Source organism: Bubalus bubalis, chromosome 3, assembly GCF_019923935.1.
Source record: "Bubalus bubalis isolate 160015118507 breed Murrah chromosome 3, NDDB_SH_1, whole genome shotgun sequence".
Lineage (NCBI taxonomy): Eukaryota > Metazoa > Chordata > Mammalia > Artiodactyla > Bovidae > Bubalus > Bubalus bubalis.
Window position 1 is genome coordinate 145,093,960 of NC_059159.1, and position 14,402 is coordinate 145,108,361.

The 14,402-nt window shown below is 38.2% G+C and overlaps 1 protein-coding gene across 5 annotated transcripts in view; it reads right to left on the bottom strand.

Moving 5' to 3' along the window:
• ZNF782 (zinc finger protein 782) overlaps positions 1–14,402 on the bottom strand; it is an 82,393-nt gene that overhangs the window by 43,314 nt on the left and 24,677 nt on the right. For all 5 annotated transcript variants that reach the window (XM_044940277.2, XM_044940278.2, XM_044940275.2 and 2 more), the window contains one exon: positions 12,166–12,292. In XM_044940277.2, the coding sequence (XP_044796212.2) occupies positions 12,166–12,292 (127 nt within the window). The remainder of the gene's footprint in view (positions 1–12,165; positions 12,293–14,402) is intronic.

Genomic DNA, 14,402 nt, shown 5'->3' on the forward strand with positions numbered 1-14,402 from the left:
AGGCCTCCCTGTCCATCACCAACTCCCAGAGTTCACTCAGACTCATGTCCATAGAGTCAGTGATGCCATCCAGCCATCTCATCCTCTGTCGTCCCCTTCTCCTCCTGCCCCCAATCCCTCCCAGCATCAGAGTCTTTTCCAATGAGTCAACTCTTTGCATGAGGTGGCCAAAATACTGGAGTTTCAGCTTTAGCATCATTCCTTCCAAAGAAATCCCAGGGCTGATCTCCTTCAGAATGGACTGGTTGGATCTCCTTGCAGTCCAAGGGACTCTCAAGAGTCTTCTCCAACACCACAGTTCAAAAGCATCAATTCTTCAGTGCTCAGCCTCCTTCACAGTCCAACTCTCACATCCATACATGACCACAGGAAAAACCATAGCCTTGACTAGACAGACCTTTGTTGGCAAAGTAATGTCTCTGCTTTTAAATATGCTATCTAGGTTGGTCATAACTTTCCTTCCAAGGAGTAAGCGTCTTTTAATTTCATGGCTGCAGTCACCATCTGCAGTGATTTTGGAGCCCAAAAAAATAAAGTCTGACACTGTTTCCACTGTTTCCCCATCTATTTCCCATGAAGTGATGGGACCGGATGCCATGATCTTCGTTTTCTGAATGTTGAGCTTTAAGCCAACTTTTTCACTCTCCTCTTTCACTTTCATCAAGAGGCTTTTGAGTTCCTCTTCACTTTCTGCCATAAGGGTGGTATCATCTGCATATCTGAGGTTATTGATATTTCTCCCGGCAATCTTGATTCCAGCTTGTGTTTCTTCCAGTCCAGCGTTTCTCATGATGCATAGAAGTTAAATAAGCAGGGTGACAATATACAGCCTTGACGTACTCCTTTTCCTATTCGGAACCAGTCTGTTGTTCCATGTCCAGTTCTAACTGTTGCTTCCTGACCTGCATACAGATTTCTCAAGAGGCAGGTCAGGTGGTCTGGTATTCCCATCTCTTTCAGAATTTTCCACAGTTTATTGGGATCCACACAGTCCAAGGCTTTGGCATAGTTAATAAAGCAGAAATAGATGTTTTTCTGGAACTCTCTTGCTTTTTCCGTGATCCAGCGGATGTTGGCAATTTGATCTCTGGTTCCTCTGCCTTTTCTAAATCCAGCTTGAACATCAGGAAGTTCATGGTTCACATATTGCTGAAGCCTGCTTGGAGAATTTTGAGCATTACTTTACTAGCATGTGAGATGAGTGCGATTGTGCAGTAGTTTGAGCATTCTTTGGCATTGCCTTTCTTTGGGATTAGAATTGGAAACTGACCTTTTCCAGTCCTGTGGCCACTGCCGAGTTTTCACAGGCCAACAAAAATCAACAATAAAATGGACACCCAAGAAGAAACAGTTAAATCCTTAAAAGGTAAAATCTCCCAAGATTGAACCAGGAAGATACAGAAAATATAAACAGACTAATTACAAGTATTGAAACTGAATCTGTGTTTTTAAAAAATTCCCAACATAGAGAAGTCCAGGACCAGATACCTTCACAGGTAAATTCTAGGAAACATTTAGAGAAGAGCTAACACCTATCCTTCTGCAATTATTTCAAAAAACTGTAGAGGAAGGAACATTTCCAGACTCATTCTATGAGGCCACCACCATCCTGACACCCAAACTGTACAAGGACACCACAAAAAAGAAAGCCAGTATCAGTGATGAACATAGACACAAAATTTCTCAACAAAGTACTATCAAATCAAATCCAACAATACATTAAAAGGATCATACACCATAATCAAGTGGGATTTATCCCAGGGATGCAAGGATTTTTCAATAACCACAAATCAGTGTAATACAAATCAACAAACTGAAGAATAAAAACCACGTGATCCTAAACAGATGCAGAAAAAGCCTTTGATAAAATTCACCTTCCATTTATGATAAAAACTCTTCACAAAGCAGGCACAGAGGGAACCTACCACAATAAAGGCCATATATGACAAGTCCACAGCTAACATCATACACAATGCTGTAATCTGAAAGGAGTTCCTCTAAGATCAGGAACAAGACAAGAGTGTCCACTCTTGATACTTTTATTCAACACAGTTTGAAACTCTTAACCACAGCAATCAGATGAAAAAGAAAAAAAAAAAAAAGATCCAAATTTAAAAAGAAAAAGTAAGACTGTCACTGTTTGCAGATGATATCATACTATAAACAGAAAATCCTAAAAATACTACCAGAATACTCCTTTGTTGTTGTTTAGTCACTAAGTCATGTCCAACTCATTGTGATCCCATGGACTGCAGCACACCATTCCCTGTCCTTCACTATCTCCCAGAGTATGCTCAAACTCATATCCATTGAGTCGGTGATGCCATCCAACCATATCATCCTCTGTTGCCCGATTTTCCTTCTGCCCTCAATCATTTCCAGCATCAGGGTCTTTTCCAATGAGTTGGCTCTTTGCATCAGGAAGCCAAAATACTGGAGCGTCAGTTTCAGCATCAGTCCTTCCAATGAATATTCAGGGTTGATTTCCTTTAGGAGTGATTGGTTTGATCTCCTTGCTGTCCAAGGAACTTCCAAGAGTCTTCTCCAGCACACAGTTCTAAAGCATCAATTCTTCATTGTTCAGCCTTCTTTACAATCCAACTCTCATGTCTGTACATGACCAAAGGAAAAACCATAGCTTTGACTATACAGATCTTTGTCAGCAAAGTGATGTCTCTACTTTTTAACACGCTGTCTAGGTTAGTCATAGTTTTTCTTCCAAGGAGCAGGCATCTTTTAATTTCATGGATGTAGTCACCATCTGCAGTGATTTTAGAGCCCAAGAAAATAAAATCTGCCATTGTTTCCATTTTTTCTGAATCAATTTGCCATGAAGTGATGGTACTGGACACCATGATCTTAGTTTATTCAATGTTGAGTTTTAAGCCAGCATTTTCACTCTCTTTCACCTTCATCAAGAGGCTCTTTAGTTCCTCTTGGCTTTCTGCCACTTGGATGGTGTCATCTGTATATCTGAGGTTTTTGATATTTCTCCCAGCCATCTTGTTTCCAGCTTGTAATTCATCAAGCCCAGAATTTCACATAAAGTACCCTGCATTGACGTTAAATAAGCAGGGTTAAAATACAGAGCCTTGGGAAGAGGGTTCAGGATGGGGAACACAGGTATACCTGTGGCGGATTCATTTTGATATTTGGCAAAACTAATACAATATTGTAGTTTAAAAATAAAATAAAATTAAAAAAAAAAAAGAAAAAAAATACAGAGCCTTGACATACTCCTTTCCCAATTTTGAAGTAGTCCACTGTACCATGTTGCTTCTTGACTTGCATACAGGTTTCTCAGGAGAGAGGTAAAGTGGTCTGGTATTCCCATCTCTTTAAGAATTTTCCAGTTCGTTGTGATCCACACAGTCAAAGGCTTTAGCATAGTCAATGAAGTAGAAGTATATGTTTTTTTGGAACTCTCTTGCTTTTTCTATGACCCAATAAATTTTGGCAATTTGATCTGTGGTTCCTCTGCTTTTCAAAATCCAGCATGTACATCTGGAAGTTCTCGATTCATGTACTATTGAAGCCTAGCTTGAAGGATTTTGAGCATGACCTTGCTAGCATGTGAGATAAGTGCAATTGTACAGTAGTCTGAATATTCTTTGGCATTGCCCTTCTTTGGGATTGGAAAGAAATCTGACCTTTTCCAGTCCTGTGGCCACTGCTGATATCCAAATCTGCTGGCAGACTGAGTGTAGCACTGTAACAGCATCATCTTTTAGGATGTGAATTATCTCAGCTGGAATTCCATCATCTCCACTACTTTTCTTTTTTTTTTTTTAATTTAATTTTATTTTATTTTTAAACTTTACATAATTGTATGAGTTTTGCCAAATATCAAAATGAATCCGCCACAGGTATACATGTGTTCCCCATCCTGAACCCTCCTCCCTCCTCCCTCCCCATTCCATCCCTCTGGGTCGTCCCAGTGCACCAGCCCCAAGCATCCAGTATCGTGCATCGAACCTGGACTGGCAACTTGTTTCATACATGATATTTTACATGTTTCAATGCCATTCTCCCAAATCTTCCCACCCTCTCCCTCTCTCACAGAGTCCATAAGACTGTTCTATACATCAGTGTCTCTTTTGCTGTCTCGTACACAGGGTTATTGTTACCATCTTTCTAAATTCCATATATATGCATTAGTATACTGTATTGGTGTTTCTCTTTCTGGCTTACTTCACTCTGTATAATAGGCTCCAGTTTCATCCACCTCATTAGAACTGATTCAAATGTATTCTTTTTAATGGCTGAGTAATACTCCATTGTTTTCTTCATAGTAAAGCTTCCTATGGCCCACTGGACTTCAACTACAGTATGTCTGACTCTAGGTGAGTGACCACACAATCATGGCTATCTGGGTCATTATGACCTTTTTTATACAGTTCTTCTGTGTAGGGAATGGCAATCTATGTCAGTATTCTTGCCATGGGAACCCCATGAATAGCATGAAACAGCAAAAAGATATGACACTGGAAGATGAGCCTCCAGGTTGGTAGGTTCCAATATGCTACTGGGGAAGAGCAGAGAAACGGCTCCAGAAGGAATAAAGAGGCTGAACCAAAGCAGAAATGATGCTCATGTGTGGATGTGTCTGGTGGTGAAAGTAAAGTTCGATGCTGTAAAGAATAATAACGTAGCAATCTGGAATGTTAGGTCCATGAATCAAGGTAAAGTGGATGTGGTCAAACAGGAGATGGCAAGAGTGAACATCAACTTTTTAGGAATCAGTGAACTAAAATGGACAGGAATGAGAGAATTTAATTCAGATGACCATTATATCTATTAATGTAGGCAAGAATCCCTTAGAAGGATTGGAGTAGCCCTCATAGTGAACAAGAATTTGACAGAATGATCTCTGTTCATTTCCAATGCAAACCATTCAACATCACAGTAATCCAAGTCTATGCTTCAACCACTAATGCCAAAGAAGCTGATTTTGAACGGTTCTATGAAGACCTACAAGACCTTCTAGAACTAACACCCAAAAATGATATCCTTCTCATCCCAGGGGATTGGAATACGAAAGTAGGAAGTCAAGAGACACCTGGAATAACAGGCAAGTTTGGCCTTAGAGTACAAAATGAAGTAAGGCAAAGACAAACAACAGTTTTGCCAAGAGAACACACTGATCATAGCAAACACCCTCTTCCAACAACACAAGAGACAACTCTACACACGGATATCATTGGACGGTCAATACTGAAATCAGATTGATTATATTCCTTGCAGCCAAAGATGGAGAAGCTCTACAAAGTTAGCAAAAACAAGACCTGGAGCTGACTGTGGCTCAGGTCATGAGCTCCTTATTGCCAAATTCAGACTTAAATTGAAGAAAGGAGGGAAAACCACGAGGCCATTCAGGTATGATCTAAATCAAGTCTGTTATGATTATGTTACACTGGAAGTGACAAATAGGTTAGACAAGGGATTAGATCTGATAGACAAAGTCCCTGGGGAACTATGGATGGAGGTTTGTAATTAAATCTGATAGACAAAGTGCCTGAGGAACTATGGTTGGAGGTTCTTAATAATGCATAGAAGGCAGTGACCAAAACCATCCCAAAGAAAAGAAATGCAAGAAGGCAAAATGGTCGTTTGAGGACGCCTTACAAAGAGCTGAGAAAAAAAAAAAGAAATGAAGGCAAAGGAGAAAGGGAAAGACATATGCAATTGAATGTAGATTCCAAAGAATAGCAAGGAGAGATACAAAAGAATAGAATGGGAAAGACTAGAGATTTCTTTAAGAAAGTTAGATACCAAAGGAACATTTCATGCAAAGATGAGCATAATAAAGGACAGAAACAGCAAGGACCTAAAAGAAGCAGAAGAGATTAAGAGGTGGCAAGAATACACAGAAGAAAATTACTACAGCTTATATATAAACTCAGTAAAGTTGCAGGATACAAGATTACTACACAGAAATCTATGCATCTCTATACACTAGCAAGGAAAGATCAGAATAGGAAATTAAGGAAACAATGCTTTTAGCACTGCATCAAAAAGAATAAAGTACCTAGCAATAAAACTACCTCAGGAGGCAAAAGACCTATATTCTGATAACTGTTGATATAAGATATGATGAAAGAAAGAGAAGATGACATAAACAAATGGAAAGATATACCATGTTCCTGGATTCAAAGAATCAGTATTTTCAAAATGATCATATTGCCAAAGGCAATCTACAGATTCAATGCAATTTGTATCAAATTACTAATGGCTTTTTTCACATAACTAGAACCCAATATTTTTTATTTGAATGGGAACACAAAAGATCCTGAAACTTGACAAAGCAATCTTGAGAAAGGAAAATCAGAGCTGGGGGAATCAGGGCCCCTGACTTCAGACCCTACTACAAAGCTGTAGTCATTAAAGCAGCATGGTACTGGCACAAAAACACACCGAGATCAATGGAAGAGGACAGAAACCCAGATATAAACCCACACACTTATGGTCAATTAATCCATGACAAAGGAGGCAAGACTATACAATGGAGAAAAGAGTCTCTTCCCCAACAAATGGTACTGGGAAAACTGAACAGCTACATGAAAACAATGAAATTATAGACATTCTCTAACAATATATTAGAGATACCAAGGGAACATTTCATGCAAAGATGGGCTCGATAAAGGACAGAAATGGTATGGACCTAAGAGAAGCAGAGGATATTAAGAAGAGGTGGCAAGAATACACAGAAGAACTGTACAAAAGAGATCTTCACGACCCAGATAAGCATGATGGTGTGATCACTCACCTAGAGCCAGACATCCTGGAATGTGAAGTCAAGTGGGCCTTAGAAAGCATCACTACCAACAAAGCTAGTGGAGGTGACGGAATTCCAGCTGAGCTATTTCAAATCCTGGAAGATGATGCTGTGAAACTGCTACACTCAATATGCCAGCAAATTTTGAAAATTCAGCAGTGGCCACAGAACTGGGAAAGGTCAGTTTTCATTCCAATCCCAAAGAAAGGCAATGCCAAAGAATGCTCAAACTACCGCACAATTGCACTCATCTCACATGCTAGTAAAGTAATGCTCAAAATTCTCCAAGCCAGGCTTCAGCAGTATGTAAGCCATGAACTTCCAGATGTTCAAGTTGGTTTTAGAAAAGGCAGAGGAACCAGAGATCAAATTGCCAACATCCGCTGGATCATAGAAAAAGCAAGAGAGTTCCAGAAAAACATCTATTTCTGCTTTATTAACTATGCCAAAGCCTTGGACTGTGTGGATCCCAATAAACTGTGGAAAATTCTGAAAGAGATGGGAATACCAGACCACCTGATCTGCCTCTTGAGAAACCTCTATGCAGGTCAGGAAGCAACAGTTAGAACTGGACATGGAACAACAGACTGGGTCCAAATAGGAAAAGGAGTACGTCAAGGCTGTATATTGTCACCCTGCTTATTTAACTTCTATGCAGAGTACATCATGAGAAATGCTGGGCTGGAAGAAGCACAAGTTGGAATCAAGATTGCCAGGAGAAATATCAATAACCTCAGATATGCAGATGATACCACCCTTATGGCAGAAAGTGAAGAGGAACTCAAAAGCCTCTTGATGAAAGTGAAAGAGGAGAGTGAAAAAGTTGGCTTAAAGCTCAACATTCAGAAAACTAAGATCATGGCATCTGGTCCCATCACTTCATGGGAAATAGATGGGGAAACAGTGGAAACAGTGAGAGACTTTATTTTTCTGGGCTCCAAAATCACTGCAGATGGTGATTGCAGCCATGAAATTAAAAGACGCTTACTCCTTGGAAGGAAAGTTATGACCAACCTAGATAGCATATTCAAAAGCAGAGACATTATTTTGCGAACAAAGTACGTCTAGTTAAGGCTATGGTTTTCCTAGTGATCATGTATGGATGTGAGAGTTGGACTGTGAAGAAAGCTGAGCGCTGAAGAATTGATGCTTTTGAACTGTGGTGTTGGAGAAAACTCTTGAGAGTCCCTTGGACTGCCAGAGATCCAACCAGTCCATCCTAAAGGAGCTCAGTCCTGGGTGTTCACTGGAAGGACTGATGCTGAGGCTGAAACTCCAATACTTTGGCCACCTCATGCGAAGAGTTGACTCATTGGAAAAGACCCTGATGCTGGGAGAAATTGAGGGCTGGAGGAGAAGGGGACGACAGAGGATGAGATGGCTGGATGGCATCACTGACTCGATGCACATGAGTGTGGGTGAACTCCGGGAGCTGGTGATGGACAGGGAGGTGTGGCGTGCTGCGATTCATGGGGTCACAGAGTCATACACGACTGAGAGACTAAACTGAACTGAACAATATATACAAAAATAAACTCAAAATGGATTAAAGATCTAAATGTAAGACTGGATGCTATAGAAATCCTAGAGGAAAATACAGACAAAACACTCTTTGACATAAATTGCAGCAATATTTTTCTGGATCTCTCTCCTACAGTAATGGAAATAAAAACAAAAATACACAAATGGGAGCGTAACAACACTTTTGCTTTTGCACAGCAAAGGAAACCATAATAAAAATGAAAGATAACCTACAAACTGGGAGAAAATATCTGCAAATGATGCTACCAACAAGGAATTAATTTCCAAAACACACAACAGTTCATGAAACTCAGTAACAAAAGAAACCAAGCAACTCAATCAAAATATAGGCAGACCTAAATGGACATTTCTCCAAAGACGATGTACAGATGGCTAATAAGCATATGAAAAGATGCTGAATATCACTAATTGTCAGAGAAATGCAAATCAAAATTACAATGAGGTTATTACCTCACACCAGTCAGAATGGCCATCATCAAAACATCTATCAGTACCAAATGCTAGAGAAGCTGTGGAGAAAAAAGTCCTCCCACACTGCTGGTGGGAATGTAAACTGGTATAGCCACTATGGAGTACAGTATGGAGGTTCCTTAAAAAACTGAAAATGATAGGGCTATCATATGATCCATGGAAGCACATCCTAGGCGTGTGCTCAGTCGCTAAGTTGTAACGCCATGGACTGTAGCCTTCCCAGGCTCCTCTGTCCACAGGATTCTCTAGGCAAGAATACTGGAGTGGGCTGCCACTTCCTTCTCCAAATCCTAGGTATATATTTGGTGAACACCATGGTTTGAAGATACATATACTCCAATGTTACCACAGCTCTATTTATGATAGCTAGGACATGGAAGCAACCCAATGTCCATACACAGATGAATGGATAAAGAAATTGTGGTAAGACAGATATAGATATAATCTCATACACAGAATGAAATATTATTCAGCCACAAAAAGAATAAAATCATGTCTTCTGAAGATACATGGTTGACCTATAAATTATCATGCTAAGTGAAGTAAGCCAGATAGAAAAAGAAAAATATCATGAAATATGCTTTTGTGCAGAATAAAAAAAAAGATACAAATGAATTTAATTCAAAATATAAACAGACTCAGACACATAAAATAAACTTATGGTTATCAGAGGGTAAAGGAGAAGAAAGGGATACATTAGGAGTTTGGGATTAACCTATACACACTGCTATGTATTGAGGTGGCCAAGAAGTTCCTTTGATTGAAAAAAAAAAAAAGCCACATTTTCCATTTTCACCGAGAACTTTATTGTGCCATGAATTCACTGTTTTGTTCCTTTACCTTCTGCCATTTTTCAGGTAACTTCATAATTCCATTTCCCCAAAACTTTTTTATCTTTTTGAGCAAAGAATTGTTCCAGGTTCCTTTTACAGTCTTCCAGGGAGCTGAAATTTCTTCCATTAAGAGAATTTTGTAAAGACCAAAATAAAAGGAAATCTGAAGGTATAATGGCTGGTGAATATGGTGGGTGAATCAGAACTTCCAGCCAAAGCATAACAGTTTATGCCTAGTCATCAAAGAAACATGTGGTCTTGCATTATCCTGATGGAGACTATGCATTTTCTGTTGACTAATTCTGGACACTCTTCATCAAGTGCTGCTCTCAGTTGGTCAAACTGGGAGCAATTCTTGTTGGAATTAATTGTTTGATTCCCCAGACGGAGCTCATCGCAGAGGATTCCTTTACAATCCCACCATACACACAACACCATCTTCCATGGAAGAAGACGCCTTTGGTGTGATTGGTGGTGGTTCATTTCACTTGCCCCCACAATCTCTTCCATTTCACATTATTGTACAGTATCCACTTTTCAACACCCATCACAATTTGTTTTAAAAATGGAACATTTTTATTATGTTTCAGTAGAGAAACACATGTGAAATATGGTTAAGAAGGTTTTTTCACTTAGCCTAGGTGGAACCTAAACATCAAAGTGATTAACATAACCAAGCTGGTGCAAATGACTTTCAAATCTTGATTTGGATATTTTGAGTATGTCAGCTATCTCCTGCATGATATAACACTGATTCTTCTCAATTAATGCCTCTATTTGATCATTATCAACTTCAACCACCTGACCATGGAGCATTGTCCAGCAAGAAATCTCCAGCACAAAACTGCACAAACCACTTTGTCATGTTTGATCAGTCACAATACCTTCTCCATACATTGCACGTCTATTTTTGTGTTTTAGTTGCATTTTTACCTTTGTTGAAATAATAAGGCATAACATGTCAAAACTGTTGCTTTTTTCTTCCGTGTTCAATATTAAAATGGCTACACAAAAATTCACCATTTGATAAGTTTTTTTTAAATGTATGCTGATATGACAGCTGTCACAATAAAATCTAACAAACTGGTTTCGAATGACATGAAAGACAACTAAAGCACTACTAGAGCCATCTTATGGGAAAAAAACAAATGAACCTTTTGGCCAACCCAATATATAATAGATGACAACAAGGATGTGCTCTGTAGCACAGAGAACTACACTCAGTATTTTGTAATAACCTATCAGGGAAAAGAATCTGGAAAAGAATATATAACTGCATCACTCTGCTGTACACCTGAAACTAACATCATATTATAAATCAACCATGCCTCAAAACAAAATTATAAAGTAAAAAAATGATACAAAGCTATTCACATTCATTGTACCAATGCCTATTTCCTTGTGTTAAGACTATACTATAGTTATGTAAGATATAACCATTAGGGGAAACATGAAGAATACCATTGATCTAAATCCCTGAATCTTAATCATGTCATATAAAAATTTTTTTAAGTATATAGCAAACCAAAACCATCTGTAAACATTTTCTTCTAAAAAGGCAAGCCAGACCTGGAGAAGAAACATTTTCAAAACATGTATCTGGTAAGGTCTGAACTCCTTCAACTCAACTGTAAGACCCAAACCAAAAAACAAAACGAAAAAAATGGGCAAAAGATTTGATGAAACACTTCATTAAAGATTATGAATGGTTAAAAAGCACATGAAAAGAAGTTCAATATTGTTAATTACCGGAGAAATGCAAATTAAAATCCAATAAGATGCAACTAGACATCAACTACAATGGTTAAAAATAGTAAGACTTACCAAACCAACTGCTGGTAACAGCAATGAGAACTCTTAGGCATTGCTTATAGGCATGAAATTCAGTAGACCCAATGGGGAAACATCTGGAACTTTCTGAATAAGTTACATATAAACTTACCAGAAGACTAGGTAAGCCCACTCCTAGGTATTTACATAAGAAATAAAAACATATTGACACAAAGACTTATATGTGAATGTTCATAGAAGCTTTATTCATAACAGCTCCAAACTGGAAAAACACCCATGTATCCATGAGCTGAAAGACTAACAAACTGTAGTATATGCACACAAAAGAATTCTACTCAGGCTAAAATGAATAAACTGGTGATACACACACAGGAGTCTCAAAAGCATCATGCTAAATGTGGAAGTCAGACAAAAGATACTATATATAAATTCATTTATGTAAGATTCAAAACAAGGAAAAAGTATTGAAATAGAAAATAGATCAGTGATTGGCTGGCATCTGAGAAGAGGTATGAGAGGAAGGGACTCACTGCAAAGGGGTACAAGGAATTTTGGGGGGATTATGAAAATATTCCAAACCATGACTCTGATGATGGTAAGCTACTGCATAACTTTTTAAACTTATTGATTTGTACAATGAAGTGCTGAATTTTATTTTTCATTTAATATTCTTCAATAAAAGTGATTAATATTTAAAAAAAGAAAGAACTGAATCTGCATTCTCGAGGAAGTTGCATGGTAAGGTCTGCTCACCCACTGAGACGAGGTGGCTGTAGTTCTCCAGCATTACATCTCTGTACAAGGTCCTCTGAGCAGAGTCCATCTGATGCCACTCTTCCTGGGTGAATTCCACAGTCACATCCTTGAATGACACTGATGCCTGTAACAATATATTTCTACTCAATCTGAGGGTTCAGAATCAGGACGTAGAAAATATTTTTGAAAACTAACTCTTACTATGTTTTCTGTTTATGTTTTAATGATTATTTTATATTGGTCTATAGGTGATTTACAATATTCTATAAGTTTCAAGTGTACAGCAAAGAGATTTATATATACATATATATTCTTTTTCAAATTCCTTTCTCATTTAGGTTATGACAGAATACTGAGCAGAGTTCCCTGTGCTATACAGTAGCACAACATAGCAGTGCGTGTATGTCAATTCCAAACTCCCAATTTATCCCTCCCTCCCCACCTTTCCATTCATGATGCTGGAAATGGCATTATTTCATTTTTTAATGGCTGAGTAACATTCCATTGTATATATGCACCATATCTATACAGATTCTTTGATGAACATTTAGGCTGCTTCCAGGCTGTGGCTACTGTAAACAGCACTGCAATGAACACTGGGGTGAGTGTATACTTTCAAACCATGGTTTTCTCCTAACATATGTTTAACTGTTTAGAGTTTAAAACAAAATGCTATAAAAGATGAGCAACTCTGCCTTTACACTAGAACAGGGTTTCTTCAATTTGGCACTACTGACACTCTAGACCAGATAAAGCTATTTCTGTGGAAGACTGTCCTGTGTGTTCCAGGATGTTTACCAGCATCCCTACTTCTACTAATCAGATATCAATAGCATCAATCAAAAATATCTTCAAATACTTGCAAATGTCTCCTAGGAAGAAAAATCTCTCCTCATTAGAACTATCACTTTATATGAATAGTGGACAATATCTTCAGCAACAAAACAAACTACCCAATTTTAGGGATGATCTATCCTAAGGCAAAGCAACAGAGATAAAGAAAGGGAATTAATTCTTAGAGGAAAAAAATCTGGTCGCTATTTTTTTTTGTATAGCTATACAAAGAAATGCTCCACAACCAAGATAGATGCTGATGCCATACACAGAGACTGGAAAAATAAATAAGAATCACAAGTTGGGTCACAGAGAGTAGATGTTGTTCAATTGTACTCAAAACACCTGCATAATTTACAAATGAAATTATTTCATGATTGGCTGCATGATCCTGGAATGGAGAAGGAAGGTCTAAAATGAAAAAAAGGATTTAGAAGACATTAGTCCTTAAGATGGTAATTGAAGTCATTAGAGAAAAAGGGCTGGCTCAGAAAGGATATAGAAATTTTAGGAAAGAAAACAACCAATGAATAAATTCAAGGGAATAGCAAAATTTAAAAGTAAGGTGTAAAGATAAGCCAGGAAGGCTGAGAAATAAATTCTCAGTGGTAAAAAGAGAAAACAAAAATATTAAGAGTGAAGTGAAGTGAAGTTGCTCAGTCATGTCTGACTCTTTGCAACCCCAGGGACTGTAGCCTACAAGGCTCCTCTGTCCATGGAATTTTCCAGGCAAGACTACTGGAGTGGGTTGCCATTTCCTTCTCCAGGGGATCTTCTCGACCCAGGGATCAAACCCAGGTCTTTCACACTGCAGGCAGACGCTTTGCTGTCTGAGCCACCAGGGAGAATTACAACCAAAAATTGTTTCTCTAGTTTAAGGGAATAGACTAAACACACATACTTATATCTCCTGTGTCCAAAAACACATTCAGATAAAATACAAAACGTTTAAAGTAATAAAAATATGACAAAACAGGAATGCAGAAAAAACCTCAGCACAAGGCCTGAATTTTGAAAAAATTCTGGAAGATAGAGGGTAAGGTAATACTAGATTTAAAAAAATTAGAATTCTATTGTCCACAGTCTAATGCAAACATAGAAGTGGGCAAAAGGAGCAGTGCACTGGTGAGAGCCCAGAAAGATGACTAAGCTTAAACTAGAGAAAGTGGATAGTAGGAAGAATGATAAACAGAATCACTTTCCTATTTAAATACAGATAACATCATTTAATGAGTGAGGAAAGGCTGCATACAAATGTCATTTGGATAAATAGATGGCCATCTGGAAAACAGAGGTCTATGTATCACACCACAGAGCAGGAAAAATTAAAATATATTCAAGATTTGAATGTAAAAAATAAAACCATATTCTAAAAGACTACACAGAACAATTCTTTTATA